Here is a 13,854-nt window from a genome sequence, read left to right on the forward strand (position 1 = left end):
GTATGTGGAGGTAGAAATGAGTGTGTGGAAAGTAAAATTTCCAAATCCAACTATTTTTAGAAATTTGGAATGTAAATTGGAATGCATTTTGGGGATTCCTATAATTCCAAATTTTTCCAGAATGTTTCAAACTTATTCAAACAAAAAAAGTTCCGAAACATTTCGACCTTTTATAGTTATTTACTCAGATTATTGCATTTTGTAATCAATTGTTATATTTTATTATTAGTTTTGGATACCTTTTGTTCATTATTATTATATTATTTAACATACATTCTCATATACTATATATTAAAGAAATAATAATAAATTGCATGTATAAAAAAGTTCGAGAATATTCAAAGACATATAAATTATGTGAACTTAACCTAAACTAAAAAACATACCATAAAAGGACCAAATAAAAAATCAAGAGAAATACCAAGTGTGAATGGAAACAAAATAAAAAAATCAAACTTTCTCAGGGCAGTTTAAGATTGTTGTGCTTCTTAAAATCATTGCTTCTGTTGTGTTTTAAGAATAATCAATTATTAAATAAAGTAGTTGAACATTTAGTAAATTGTATATGGTAATAAGGTTGTTGACGACAATGGTAATAGTGGCGACGCAGTGGTGGGGTGTAATGGTAACAATGATTCTAGGGATGATAGCGACGACGGTGGCGTTAGTTGTGGTTGTAGTTATAATGGTTGCGGTAATGAAGGTGGCGACTTTGTTCTCCAAGAAATGAAATAAATGTATAATGATATGTAATATTATTTGTAAAAACTAATAAAGGTGTTACAAGAAAGACTCAACTTTTTTTATTTTTATTAAAAGCAATCTACAATCTGCTTTTTAAAACTGCTCTACGAAGACGGTTACTTTTGAAAGGCAAAAGAAAAAGGAGGAGAGAAAAGAGAGAAAGTAAATAAAATAATAAATAAATAAAAAACAAAAAACAAAACAAAGAGGAGGAGAGAAAGAAGAGAGAGAAAGTAAAGGGCAAAAATAGAAGGGGCCCTGTCCTGGGGACTAGACTTTGGAGAGACATACCCTCTGTCTCCGTCTGCTGCTCTGCTGCTCTGCTGCGTGCGTGCCTCACAAAAATTGTGAGAAAATCGAAAAACAAACTCAAAATGCATCAGAAAACAGCAAGTAGCAAAACGCAGTAGAGCAAGAGAAGAGAGGATTACTAGAACGAGATACTTTTGAAAACAAGTTTTTCAATTCAATTTCTATGAATCCTCACAAAACAGAAGATCTCTTCCACCATCATTTCCACCACAGCCACCATGATCTGGGCCCACCTTCCCACCAGATCATGGAATCCCATCCCTCCATTTCACTCCCTTCAGACGACGTCGTCCTCCACGACCCCGTCTTCCCCCTCCCCCCGGAAATCGACCTCTTCCGCTCCCCCTCCTCCTCCCCCTCCCACTCCTCCGACGAGAACGACGACGTCTCGAACCCTAACCCCAAATCCGACCCCAAATCCCAGCCCATCTACATCTCCCCGGAGCCCCACATCTCCTCCCAGTTCTACACCTTCAACCCGGAGTCTCATTCCCTCATGATCAGGTGCATCCTCGACGCCCGTCTCGCCACCCCCGCCGAGATCCGCGCCGCCACGCCCCGCCCTGTCCTCAAGTCCTGGCGCGCCGTCTGGAAGGACCGCAACGAGGACACCGCCTACGTCACCGCCTGGAAGCGCATCCAGGACAAGCTCGCCGCCCACGTCGACCAAAACGGTAACGAATTCTTGTGTTTCAAGAACAATAATCAGCAATTCGTTTCTCACATTAATCAGTGGCAAGACATTGTTATGAGTTTCCATAGCGATGCCGATTTGAAGCATTTAGGGTTGAAGGAAACCATTGATAGGATTAAGCAGGTTTGGACTGTAGGTGCTAAGTTTTATGGAATTCCTGAGAGTTACATTAGGGTTTGTGTTGCTGCATGCCCCGTTTGCTCCACGGACAGTTCGGGGCTTGCCGGGAGGGGCAAACGCCGGCGGTTTGAGTATACCGAGTCTTTTGATGTTCCTGCTAAAGAGGTGCCCACTAGGCTTCAGCAATTGGCTGCTAAGCATAAGGTGGTTCTTTGTATAAGGCAGAAGTACATCAGGTATAAGCCCTTTATGGCTGAGGTTAAGGACTATGCTTGTCATAGGGCCGGGGAGCCCGTGGCGAAGAAGTCCAAGATTTTGAAGAGGGAGCCGTATGCTTCAAAGAGGTGTGGGTGCGGGTTTCGGATTAGGGCCATTGTTCCGATTACGAATTACAATGAAAGGGACAAGACTTTTGTGTATCAGGAGGAGGGGGTGGCAGTGTTTAAGCTGTATGCTGTGCATTCAGGGCATGAGCCGGGTCCTTTGGACGGAAATGCGAGGATTATGCATCGGGTTGTGGGGCACAAAGGTGGGATTTTTATGGATCAGGATACTGTGTATGGGGTCAGTGAGGAATTGGACAATGATGGGTTTGGATTGTTCGGGAAGGATGAGGGGGACATGCAGTTTTTAGTGATGCAGCAGGTGCAGGAATTGAGAGCTGAAGTTGGGCTTTTAGAAGAGAAAATTGTGAAAATACCGCAGGAGCTTTTGAGTTCAGTGTCTCGAGATTTGTTTGATCTCGTGAATAAAGTTAGACAAGTAGGAGAGGAGAGTTCAAAGCCAATGGATTTGCTACACGATAAGACGCTTGCAGGTGATATTTTGGTTGGGGATAATGATTTGGCCCATTGGAGTGATCACCATCATGAACGTTTATATGGAGATGGCAAGGACGCTGATTTGATTGAGGATGATGAAGACAGTTTTGGGCGAACTCTTGGGGATGGTGTCCCTTGGGAGCAGCTGAGGGAAGACTGCAGGACTCCGAAAGATCTGATCGGTGACCCTTGTAAGCCCGAAAAGTGGTTGAAGTGCAGTGAATTTGATGAGAAGAGCATGCTTGATTGCGAGGATACTAAACTAACCAAGTCTTTAAGACATGATGAGGGTATAGGGGCAGATGTAGGTCTTGTTGGTATACAGGTCGATAGCTTCTATCAAGCGAATTCGAAATGGTTTGATTCTCCTTGTGGGTTGGACCCAGCTGCAGATTGTGGGGATAATACATTCAGGAATGGGGAGATTGTTTAGTCCCTTGAAGAGCTGTTTAGGCCTTTCTAACATAGTTATGGGTGTATATTGTCCCTTTCTGAAGCTGGAAGTGGGTTGTACATTTATGTATACAGAAGACTTGGAGCCTCAGACAGACTAGTAGGTTCCTTTACTTTGTGTTGTTCTGTAAAGTATAGCCGATGGGGCTTCTGCACATAACTTATTCATAACTATTTGTTAACCATGTTCTGGGTATTCATAATTTTCAGATTGGTTTTATAGCTCATACGGCTAGGACATCACCGTTTGTTAAAGTTCTGTATGATTAATGTACTCGTATTTCGACCTCTGTTGTTATTGAATTTATCATTCTCTGCAAAGTGTGCCTCCCCCCCCCCCCTCCCCCCCTCCCCTCTCTCTCTCTCTCTCTCTCTCTCTCTCTCTCTCTCTGGTGTTTATAGTCCTCTGCATCCGAAAGCACTCCATCCACTCACCTTACATTCTTCAAACTGCACCCGTACGTTCCACATAGTTACCACTCTACATGTTTGCATAAACGTAAGTTGTGTGATTAATTATGAAGGTTTTACAGCTTTGATTTCTCGGATCAAATTGCATTGGAGGATAGTGTGATTGACAAACCTATAATGTTAAATGTCATGCAAATTTGTGATTTGGTCTGTCATTTTCTTTGTTTAATGGTTTGAGTATATTCCAGAAGTTGTTTAGTGCTGGAAAGTGGATCTGGGTGGACGGTTCTTGATCATTTACAGGACCTGCTTTTTGTTTGTCGATTGTGGGTAGTTATATACATACATATGCCCTTAGTTACTGCCTTTGCTTGGATCATATATCTGCACCTCTAACTGGCCCATGGATGATGCCTTCAGTTTTTGACGGTCTACTGTGCCTCCAACTGCTCTTAATGTCCTCAAGAGTGAAAGCAGCTATGAAGAGCGGCTTTCGTTCTAGCTACGATTGTGGAGATTTACAGTACCAGATACTGAGTTGTGTGTAAATTGGTATGTTTCTCACTTCATCAAGTTCCATTTTTGGTTTTTATGTTTACTTTTTGGTTTTTTTTTTTTTTTTTTTTTTTTTTGTTTTTTTTTTTGGTTTTGTGTTAGAATGAGCTCGCCTATGTGGTTTAGTTTCTAACTTTCTATAGAAATATGGACCCCCAGTTTTAAATCATCATACATTAAGATATCTTGGGCATGATTTATAGTGGGTGTGTTCACTTGAGAGTATTTCCTTATTCCTAGTTATGTCAAACAGGATATGGATTAAGAGTTTAGAGATTTCCAATTGGATATTTCAAATACGATCCGAATTGGATAATCAGATTATATATGGACTTGGGATATGGAATAAGGTTGATCCGATTCGTTTACAAGTCTAATTCATACGCAGAAAGATTCAAATACAGGAAATAAGGCTATTATTGTCATTTCAGTTTTAGAATCCATTTGTTCTTGCTGGACGGGACTAAAATATGAGTGAATTTTGTATTTATTTGGTCAACAATAGTTAATTTGGTATCATCACCGGTGCTAGCTTGTCGCCATCTCTGATCCTGAAGAGGTTTTTTGCTGTTGTGTTTGGAGCTTTGATATAGAAATTCGAGTTGCGTAATTTCAAAGGTTTGGAATCTGGAAGTTGATCTGGAATCTTGAAGGTGATCTGCATCGTGAATCAGGTGAATTCGTCTATTTGTTGTGATTATGTGATTCAGTATATTGTTTGTTTTCTGAAGCTGTGATTTCTTGATTTGGTGTGTTAAAGATTTGTTTCATATGAATTGAAGATTTGGGATTTTTGTTAGAATTTTGATGTGTTGTTCCAAGAAAGTGTCATTCTTTCTAGATTTATCTTGGAGTATCATTCTCTAGGATTTGTGATTCTGCTGAAGATTAAGGTTTGTACTTTGGAAGAAGAAAGTATCATTTTTTGGTGAATCTTGGAGTGTTATTCTAATATTCTCTCTTGGAGTATCAGTCTCCTTGATTAAGTGTATTTTGCTGTGATCTGAATTGATTGAATTCATTTCAATGGCATCTTCATCATTTAGAGTGGAGAATTTGTTGGGTATGCTTACTATAAAACTCAGAGATGATAATTTTGCAAAATGGGCATTTCAATTCCAGTAAGTTCTTACAGGGTACAAACTCTTTGGTCATTTTGATGGCACAACTGTGTGTCCACCAAAATTTGTAGTAAGTACAAAAGTTGGAATAACAAAGGAGGTTACTACAACTTTTCTTGAATGGGAGTCAACTGATATGGCCCTTATCAATCTGTTACTTGCTACATTAACAGATGAAGCAATGGATCCATATGTTCTTGGTTGTAGGACTACTTTTGAAGCATGGTCAAATTTTATTGAAAGATATGCTTCTATTTCTATATCTAGGGTCAATCATTTGAAGACTGAACTGCATACAATTCAAAAAGGCATAGATTGATAAGTATTTGTTGAGATTGAAAGCTAACTATTGTGGGGGAAACAATTACTGAAAATGATATTATGATTGTTGGCTTGGCTGGTCTACTTAAGGAATATGCTGTTATTCAAACTGTAATCTTGGCAAGGGAGTCCTTAATTACTCTGAGAGAATTTCGAGCACAATTGCTTGGTGCCTAAAAGGAAATTGAAGGAGAAATGAATTTGTTATCTCAGAATATGTCAACTCTTTTTGTTCAAGGTTCTAATTCTGGTCAAAGTTCTGGTTCTGGTCCTACAATGTATGGTCAAGGGTCTGGCTCTTCAAATGCACATCTTCCTCTAATCCTCAGGGCCATAATCACATTCCTACTACCACATGGGGTACTATCATTCAACAACCACATGGTTCGTCTACTCATCCTCCTCATGACTCTTTTGATTCTCAACCATTCTATCCAAATACATCATTATCTTATCCGCCATTCTATCCAAATACATCATTAGCTTCTCCTCTAGGACATCCTGATCAATCTTATGGTTATATTTTTGTGGGTCAATCTAATTTTGGAAATCAGCAAGGGTTTAGATCTCAGTCTTCCAATATAGTTGACCGGTCATACAATGGTAATCAATACAAGAACAATAACAACAATTATAGAAATAACAGTGACTTTAAAGGAAGAGGGTACAACAATGGTACAATTACTACTCAGGAGGGTTAAGACAAGCACAAAATGGAAATGGATCATGGTCAGGCAACACTGAAATAAGAACAAATGTGGTAATTGAATGCCAAATTTGTAATAAGAGAGGTCATACAACTGCAAATTGCTTTCATAGGAACACAAATACATCTTCTGCTAGTTTGGTTGTTGAATGCCAAATCTGTGGCAAAAGAGGACACTCTGCACTCGATTGTTTCCATAAGGGAAATTATGCCTTTCAAGGTCAACAACCACCATCATCTTTATCTGCTATGAATGCACGACAAACAACTCAGTCTATTCCTCAAAATTCATGGATTGTGGATTTAGGTGCTTCACACGATATGATTGCAAATATTACTTCATTAAATCAAGTTGCTCCTTTTCAAGGTTCTGAGAACATAACCATTGGTAATGGCTCAAGTCTACCAATTCAGAATATTGGTTCTGCTACAATTAAAACCAATGATCATTCACTTATTCTCAGTAAAGTTCTTCATGTTCCAAATATTGCAAGAAGTCTTCTTTCAGTTAAGCAATTATGTGCTGATAATAAAAGTTGGTTTGTATGTGATGAATCTGAATTTTTTGTGCATGACAAGAAGACAATGGAGGTAATGTATCATGGAAAGAGTAAGCTCGAAGAGCCATTTCAAATCCCTGTGTTTGACAATTCAAGAGGGTTACAATCTACGACAAAGGATCCAGTTGCTTACTTGGGAAAAATGGTGAAGTCAAGTGTTTGGCATCAAAGGTTGGGGCAAATCTATACTAACTTGACTCAAAAACTGAAAACTAGGCTAAACTAACACAAATAAGAACTAAGGGGGAGGGGGGGGTTTGGACGAATTTTGAACTAAAACAACTAAATTGCAGAAACAAAGTGAATTTGGATGAAAATTGGGTGAAAGACTAGTTAGAGGATTCTTCTCCACACATGAAACATATGCACACAAATCGATTTCCAGTTATTATTTCTATAAACCATGAATGACAATGCCCCAAATTAATCGTGAACTGCACAAATTAACTCTTAGATTTTCCTAAGTTCATTGAATTGGACTTAGTGACGCAATCAAATCATTCTTATCAAGTTCCCTATATGAACATCATGATAGAGATGCATATCAAAGATCATTAAATTCTATGAAAATCATAAGCATTGACAAGACATTCGTAACTATGAACTGCATGATACTCTTGCCAGGAATTTACTTAACACAATCATGACTAGTGACTTTTACTACGTGTGAATATAAGTTCATAACGATTAGGTGAAATTCCCTTATATTTTCCTGCATGCAAACTAAATAGGCCTACTTAATAACATACAAGAATAAGTTATCTATAAAACAAATAAGTAAATCACATTCATGCTTTATGAAACAATAACTGGAGGAAATCGATTCATATAAAACATATGTCCATGGCTTCGAATTCACCTCTAGCTAAAACAAGACTTAGCCACTCATGTTCATAGTAATTGAAAAGCAATATAAAATAAACATTGAAACTAAGAAAGGATAGAAAGAACTCTAGAAATCTCCAAGGCTTGATTGCAATTTGTGGCACAAGCTCTCCTTCTCCTAATTGCAGGTCACGGCACACTTGATTTCTCCTTTGAATGCTCCTCAAACCTGCGGCAAGGGCACGACATAACCCACTCCATGAAGGAAAAGGACTAGGCGCGGCAGATTCCTGGGGGGAAAGGGATATGGTGGTTTGGCACAATCTTAGGGCTTCTAGAACTAGATAACAGGTGGTTTAATATGAAAAGGAGTCCCCCTTGCAGTTGGAAATTAGGTAGGATAAGATTAGGATATGATAAGATAAGATAAAAATTAGGTTGAGATAAAACAAGACTGGATAAGATAAGATAATCTTAGTTTGGATAATGTTTCTTCTTTTTAGCTGATTCCTTATCTTCCAAGTCTTGATTTAATTTCTCCAGATTTGTAGCACATTCCTAGCCTCCTTAAACTTCAAAAACGTCCATCCAACCTGTTTCATGCGTATGCTATCCATTCCAAATCCAAAACTGCTCCAAAATGCTCCAAATTGCCATTTCTTGTCACCTTTGCCAATTGGACCTACCAACACACGAAAATAGCTTAAAACACTCTTATAAATAGAAACTAACTTGTAAATGCAAAAAAGTAAGCTAACAAAGTCGCATAAATATGCACCTATCAAATTCCCCCACACTTAACTTTTGCTAGTCCTCGAGCAAAACAAAACAAAACATAACCTAAACCTTCGAACAATTGCCTCAGGGATTTCCAATGAAACATGACATGTTAAAAATCACTACTCATATAGATTTTAGCTATCCTTACCCTCGAGCTTATACTTAATCGCAGTAACCACTCACTAGCTCCCATTTAATCAATTGAAACAATATTTTGAATGTAGTAACATGCCTTAGAGAATTCTCTCAATTGCTCACTAGATATACTCTCTATTTTCACAAAGATTTTTTGACTACACTCCCTATACTAAGTATAAGTGAGATGATTGATGTAAACATGTAGACTAACACTTACATATGTTATAACAAAGAAGGCACTTTCTGGAATTATTAATATAACATGTATATGATCTCATGAACGGAATGCCACTACTTAGAAGCGAGAACCAAGGATTCCATATGCTCGTACCAATTTCAAACTCCACATATTGAATAACATAATAATCAAGATAAAAGTCTAAGGGTTGTAATGGGGCTAAGGTATTGGCTAACAAAGAATGGTCAAGGATAAACAAAGGTTCTTAAAGTGATAGTAAGCAAAGTAATGAAATCAACACTTAGAATTCAATTTTTGATTGCAGCATCTAACTTTAAACACAAAGGGGAGATTCATACAACTTTAGGGTCAGATTCACCCTTCTTCAACAACCAATACTTGTGAGCTCATTCTCACTTATTTTGAATTCTTTTTCTTTCTTTTCTACACACTTTCCTTTTTTTTCTTCCTTCTTTTCCACATTTTTTTCCTTCTCGTGCCCTTCTCTTTGGCACACAAAACATACAACCTCATAGATTTCCAATGAAAAACCTTCCCCCACACTTGTTTTTCTGCATAATGTTGATCGAAAAGAATTCCCAACAAGTCATGCTTCACTATTCTTTAAGAACAAAGGTATGGATAGTCCTATTCTAGGCTAGGTAAGGACAATGCTAGTTAACAAAGAAAATAGGCAAAATAAGGTTCAAAGGGATTAAACCTACAATACATATGCAAGGGATAAGGCTTTTTGGCTCTGGTACACTTCATCTTGTCTTTGTTATTCAATCAATTTTAAGCTTTGAATGAAACGGGCATGAGTTCTAGTATTTGGAACTAAAATGATGAAAAAGCATTCCAAGTAGCAACCAAGCAAAGAAATAATGCGATCATGCGACGACTTTAGAAAACAAGAATACCACAAATTAATAACTCTCCAAACAAAGTATAGGCTCAAGTCTCTCAAGGTTGTAGCGTTAGTTTAAGTTCCTTCCTTCAAGCATGTGAATTCGTTAATGACAACTACAACCAAGTATTAACCAAAGAGCATATTCCACCCATGTTTGTAACTTTCTTTAACAGTCATGCAATTAAAAACCAAATCATCATCATTGTGTTGGAAGGTACCCTAAGACGCAAACAAACAACAAAAACGACTCCTTTTGGTATTTTTCTCAAAATTTTTGATTTTTTTCAAAATTTTCGAATTTTAACTTTAAAACACAATAAGACACTTAAAAACAGTGAGTAACAACATTAGAAGTGATAGGTGATGTAATTCAAAGATAAGTCATGAAAAGCAATTTGTTTACCCCCCTCCCCACACTTAAACCAAACATTGTCCTCAATGTTGCAAAAATAAAACCAAACAAGAAAGCAATAAAAGACAACTAGCAAACAAGACAATCATGGAAAAGTAAAAATAGGAAAGAGAAGGGTAGAAGAGAGCAAATCTAGTTGTAGGAGCTGGAGAGTCCATCGTCTTTGTATTAGAATACATGGGTTGCCTCCCAAGAAGTGCTTGCTTTAACGTCTTCTAGCTGGACAATACCTTCAATTAAGCTTCACTAGGGCCAACGGCATGGAGGGGTATATCCTCCACGACATGCTCCTCAAAACACTCATAGTAAGGCTTGAAACGGTGTCCATTCACTTTGAATTCATGTCCCGTCTTCAAACTTTGAATTTAGACTGCACCATAGGGAAATACATTAGTAGCAACAAAAAGACCAATCCATTTAGAACGTAACTTACTTGGAAACAATCGAAGGCGAGAGTTGAAAAGTGACACTTTTTGCCCTACAGAAAACGTTTTACTACGAATCATCTTATCATGGACAACCTTTGTTTTCTCCTTGTAAATGTGAGCGTTCTCATAAGCCTCATTCCAAATTTCCTCAAGCTCATTCAATTGTAGCTTCCTATGAAGACCAGCCGCATCAATGTTCATATTGAACGTCTTGACTGCCCAATGTGCACGGTGTTCCAACTCAACTGGAAGATGACATGGTTTCCCATAGATGAGCCGAAAAGGTGACATTCTAATTGGTGTTTTGTAGGCTGTACGATATGCCCACAATGCATCATTCAAATGCAAGCTCCAATCCTTTCGAGTTGGTCCAACTGTCTTCTCCAAGATTTGCTTGATTTCTCGGTTAAAAACTTCGGCTTGCCCACTTGTTTGAGGATGATAAGGTGTCGAAACCTTATGTGTGACATTATACTTCTTGAGCAGTGCCTCTATGGTTCGATTACAAAAATGGGAGCCCCCCCATCACTTATAAGTACTCTTGGCATTCCAAATCTGGCAAATATGTTAGTTTTAATAAAATCTGCAACCACTTTGGAATCATTAGTACGGGTGACCCTTGCTTCCACCCATTTCGACACATAATCCACAACAAGTAAAATATAATTGAAACCATGTGAGGAAGACAAAAGGCCCATGAAATCAATACCCCAAACATAAAAAATCTCAACATAAAAGATAAGGGTTTGCGGCATTTGATCTTTTGCACCTATATTGCCTGTTCTTTGACACCGATCACAAGTCATACAAAAAGTTCTAACATCCTTAAAGATAGTAGGCCAATAAAATCCACATTCTAAAACCTTAAGTGTTGTGCGTTGTGTGCCAAAGTGACCTCCATATGCATAAGTGTGACAGAAAGTTAAGATTGAATTAAACTCAGAATCATGCACACATCTACGAATAATTTGATTAGGGCAATATTTCCACAAATAAGGGTCGTCCTACACATAAAACCGTGCCATTTTCTTAAGTTTATCACGTTGGTGCCTAGTTATGGTTCTTGGAACTTGTTTAGACACAATATAATTCACAATATCAGCATACCATGGCTCACTTACCTCAATGGTCAACAATTGTTCATCTGGGAATGCCTCTGGGATAGGTAGAGGGTCTTCTTCATGTACCAAACGGCTCAAGTGGTCAGCCACTACATTCTCACATCCTCGTTTGTCCCTAATTTCCACGTCAAACTTTTGAAGAAGAAGCATCCAACGAATAAGCCTTGGTTTGGCTTCTTTCTTTGTGAGTAAGTACTTTAAAGCTACATGGTCAGAGTAAATTATAACTTTAGTACCAAGCAAATATAGCAAGAAGTTCTTTTTCAGTGGTAGAGTAATTCAATTGAGGATCATTCAAGGTTCGGGATGCGTAGTAGATGACGTGTGGCTTCTTGTCCTTCCATTGTCCCAAAACAGCCCTTAAAGCATAATCTGAAGCATCATACATAAGCTCAAATGGAAGGCTCCAATCTGATGGAACAATGATAGGTGCCGAAGTTAAAAATTCTTTGAGGTGATTGAACGCCTTCTCATATTCATCATCAAACACAAACGACACATCCTTTTGTAGAAGTCGGCACAAGGGTGTTGAAATCTTTGAGAAATCTTTGATAAAACGTCTATAGAATCCTACATGTCCAAAGAAAGAACGAACCTCTCTCACCGAAGTGGGAGAGGGTAAGTGGCGTATAAGATCTATTTTTGATTTATCAACTTCAATTCCCTTTTCTGAAACTATATGTCCTAAAACTATGCCTTGTTTTACCATGAAGTGACATTTTTTCCCAATTTAGAACAAGGTTAGTTTCAATGCAACGTCTTAATATCAAAGTGAGATTAGTTAAACAACCATCAAAAGAGTCACCAAAGACGCTAAAATCATCCATGAAAACCTCAATAATCTTCTCAACGAAATTTGAAAAGATACTTACCATGCATCTTTGAAAGGTGGCTGGTGTATTACATAACCCAAATGGCATTCGATGATAAGAAAAAGTACCAAACGGACAAGTAAAAGTAGTCTTTTCTTGGTCATCTGGAGCTATAACAATCTGATTATATCCCGAATAACCATAAAGAAAGCAATAAATCAAATGACCAGCTAACCTTTCAAGCATTTGATCAATGAATGGCAGAGGAAAATGATCTTTCCTTGTGGTGGCGTTGAGCTTCCTATAATCAATGCAAACTCTCCAACCTGTTTGGATGCAAGTGGGCACAAGTTCGTTCTTTTCATTCTTCACAACAGTGACTCTAGATTTCTTTGGAACGACTTGAACCAGTGAAACCCAACGACTATCCAAAATTGGATAAATAACTTCACAATCAAGAAGCTTGATGATCTCCTTTTTCAAAACTTCCATCATTGGAGGGTTGAGTCGGCATTGAGCCTCTCGAGTTGGTTTAGCCCCCTCCTCTAAAAGTATGCGATGCATGCATGTTGTAGGACTAATTCCCTTAATGTCGGCTAAAGTTCAATTAATGGTTGTTTTGTACTCTTGCAACACTCGAACTAGTTTTTCCTCCTCCACTGCTGTGAGTGATGAAGAGACTGATGGGCAAAGTCACTTTATCTCCCAAGAAGACATACTTCAAATGATTCAGTAATGGTTTAAGCTCGAGAGTGGGTGCCTGAATCACCGAAGGTAACAACTTGTTAGTAGAAATGGGAATTGAAATTGGGATTTGAGGCTTACCAACATATTATGGCAATGACTCAAGGGTAGCCACCATCTCACCACTCTTTTTATGATTAGGATCGGCCTCATTGGTGACGAGTTTAATTCTTTGAGCAATGGTTGTTTCAAGGGCATCCCTATCTAGGGATTCAAGATAGTCCTGCGCCAAAGAATCAAATACATCAATAGAGAAACATGAATGATCATCAATAGGGTACCTTATAGCTTCAAAAATATTGAAATCAATGATATCACCATCAAATTCCATTGTCAACGTCCCCTTGAACAAATCGATCTTGATTTGGGCTGTTTTAATGAAAGGTCGTCCAAGTAATATTGGCAATGGTGTAGAATGGGCCGAATCCTCCATCTCAAGCACATAAAAATTTGCTGGAAATATCAAGTGGTTAACCTGCACCAAAACATCTTCCAAAACTCCTTTCGGATATGCATTAGAACGATCGGCTAATTGAATTATAACACCATCATTTTTAAGCTCTCCTAGGTTCATAGATGCATAAATAGAGTATGTCATGACATTAATGGAAGCACCTAAATCTAACATGGCATGTTCAAACTTGGTATTACCAATAACACAAGGGATTGTGAAACTACCTGGATCTTT

At 38.1% G+C, this 13,854-nt stretch overlaps 1 protein-coding gene and 1 long non-coding RNA gene across 2 annotated transcripts in view; both read left to right on the top strand.

Moving 5' to 3' along the window:
* Positions 1 to 964: 964 nt before the first annotated feature.
* On the top strand, positions 965 to 3,465 carry LOC126628692 (uncharacterized). The gene has a single exon (XM_050298470.1). The coding sequence runs from the start codon at positions 1,220 to 1,222 to the stop codon at positions 3,122 to 3,124; it is 1,905 nt and encodes a 634-aa protein (XP_050154427.1). The 5' UTR covers positions 965 to 1,219; the 3' UTR covers positions 3,125 to 3,465.
* Positions 3,466 to 4,120: 655 nt separating this feature from the next.
* Positions 4,121 to 13,854, top strand: part of LOC126628697 (uncharacterized) — a 74,265-nt gene continuing 64,531 nt past the window's right edge. Inside the window, exon 1 of the long non-coding RNA XR_007625522.1 lies at positions 4,121 to 4,207. This is a non-coding gene — a long non-coding RNA (uncharacterized LOC126628697). The remainder of the gene's footprint in view (positions 4,208 to 13,854) is intronic.

This window comes from Malus sylvestris, chromosome 7 (assembly GCF_916048215.2).
Source record: "Malus sylvestris chromosome 7, drMalSylv7.2, whole genome shotgun sequence".
Taxonomy (NCBI): Eukaryota; Viridiplantae; Streptophyta; class Magnoliopsida; order Rosales; family Rosaceae; genus Malus; species Malus sylvestris.

What these genes read in the sequence shown, in the direction of transcription:
- LOC126628692 (XM_050298470.1), top strand. Translation starts at nt 1,220, where the DNA reads ATGAATCCTCACAAAACAGAAGATCTCTTCCACCATCATTTCCACCAC.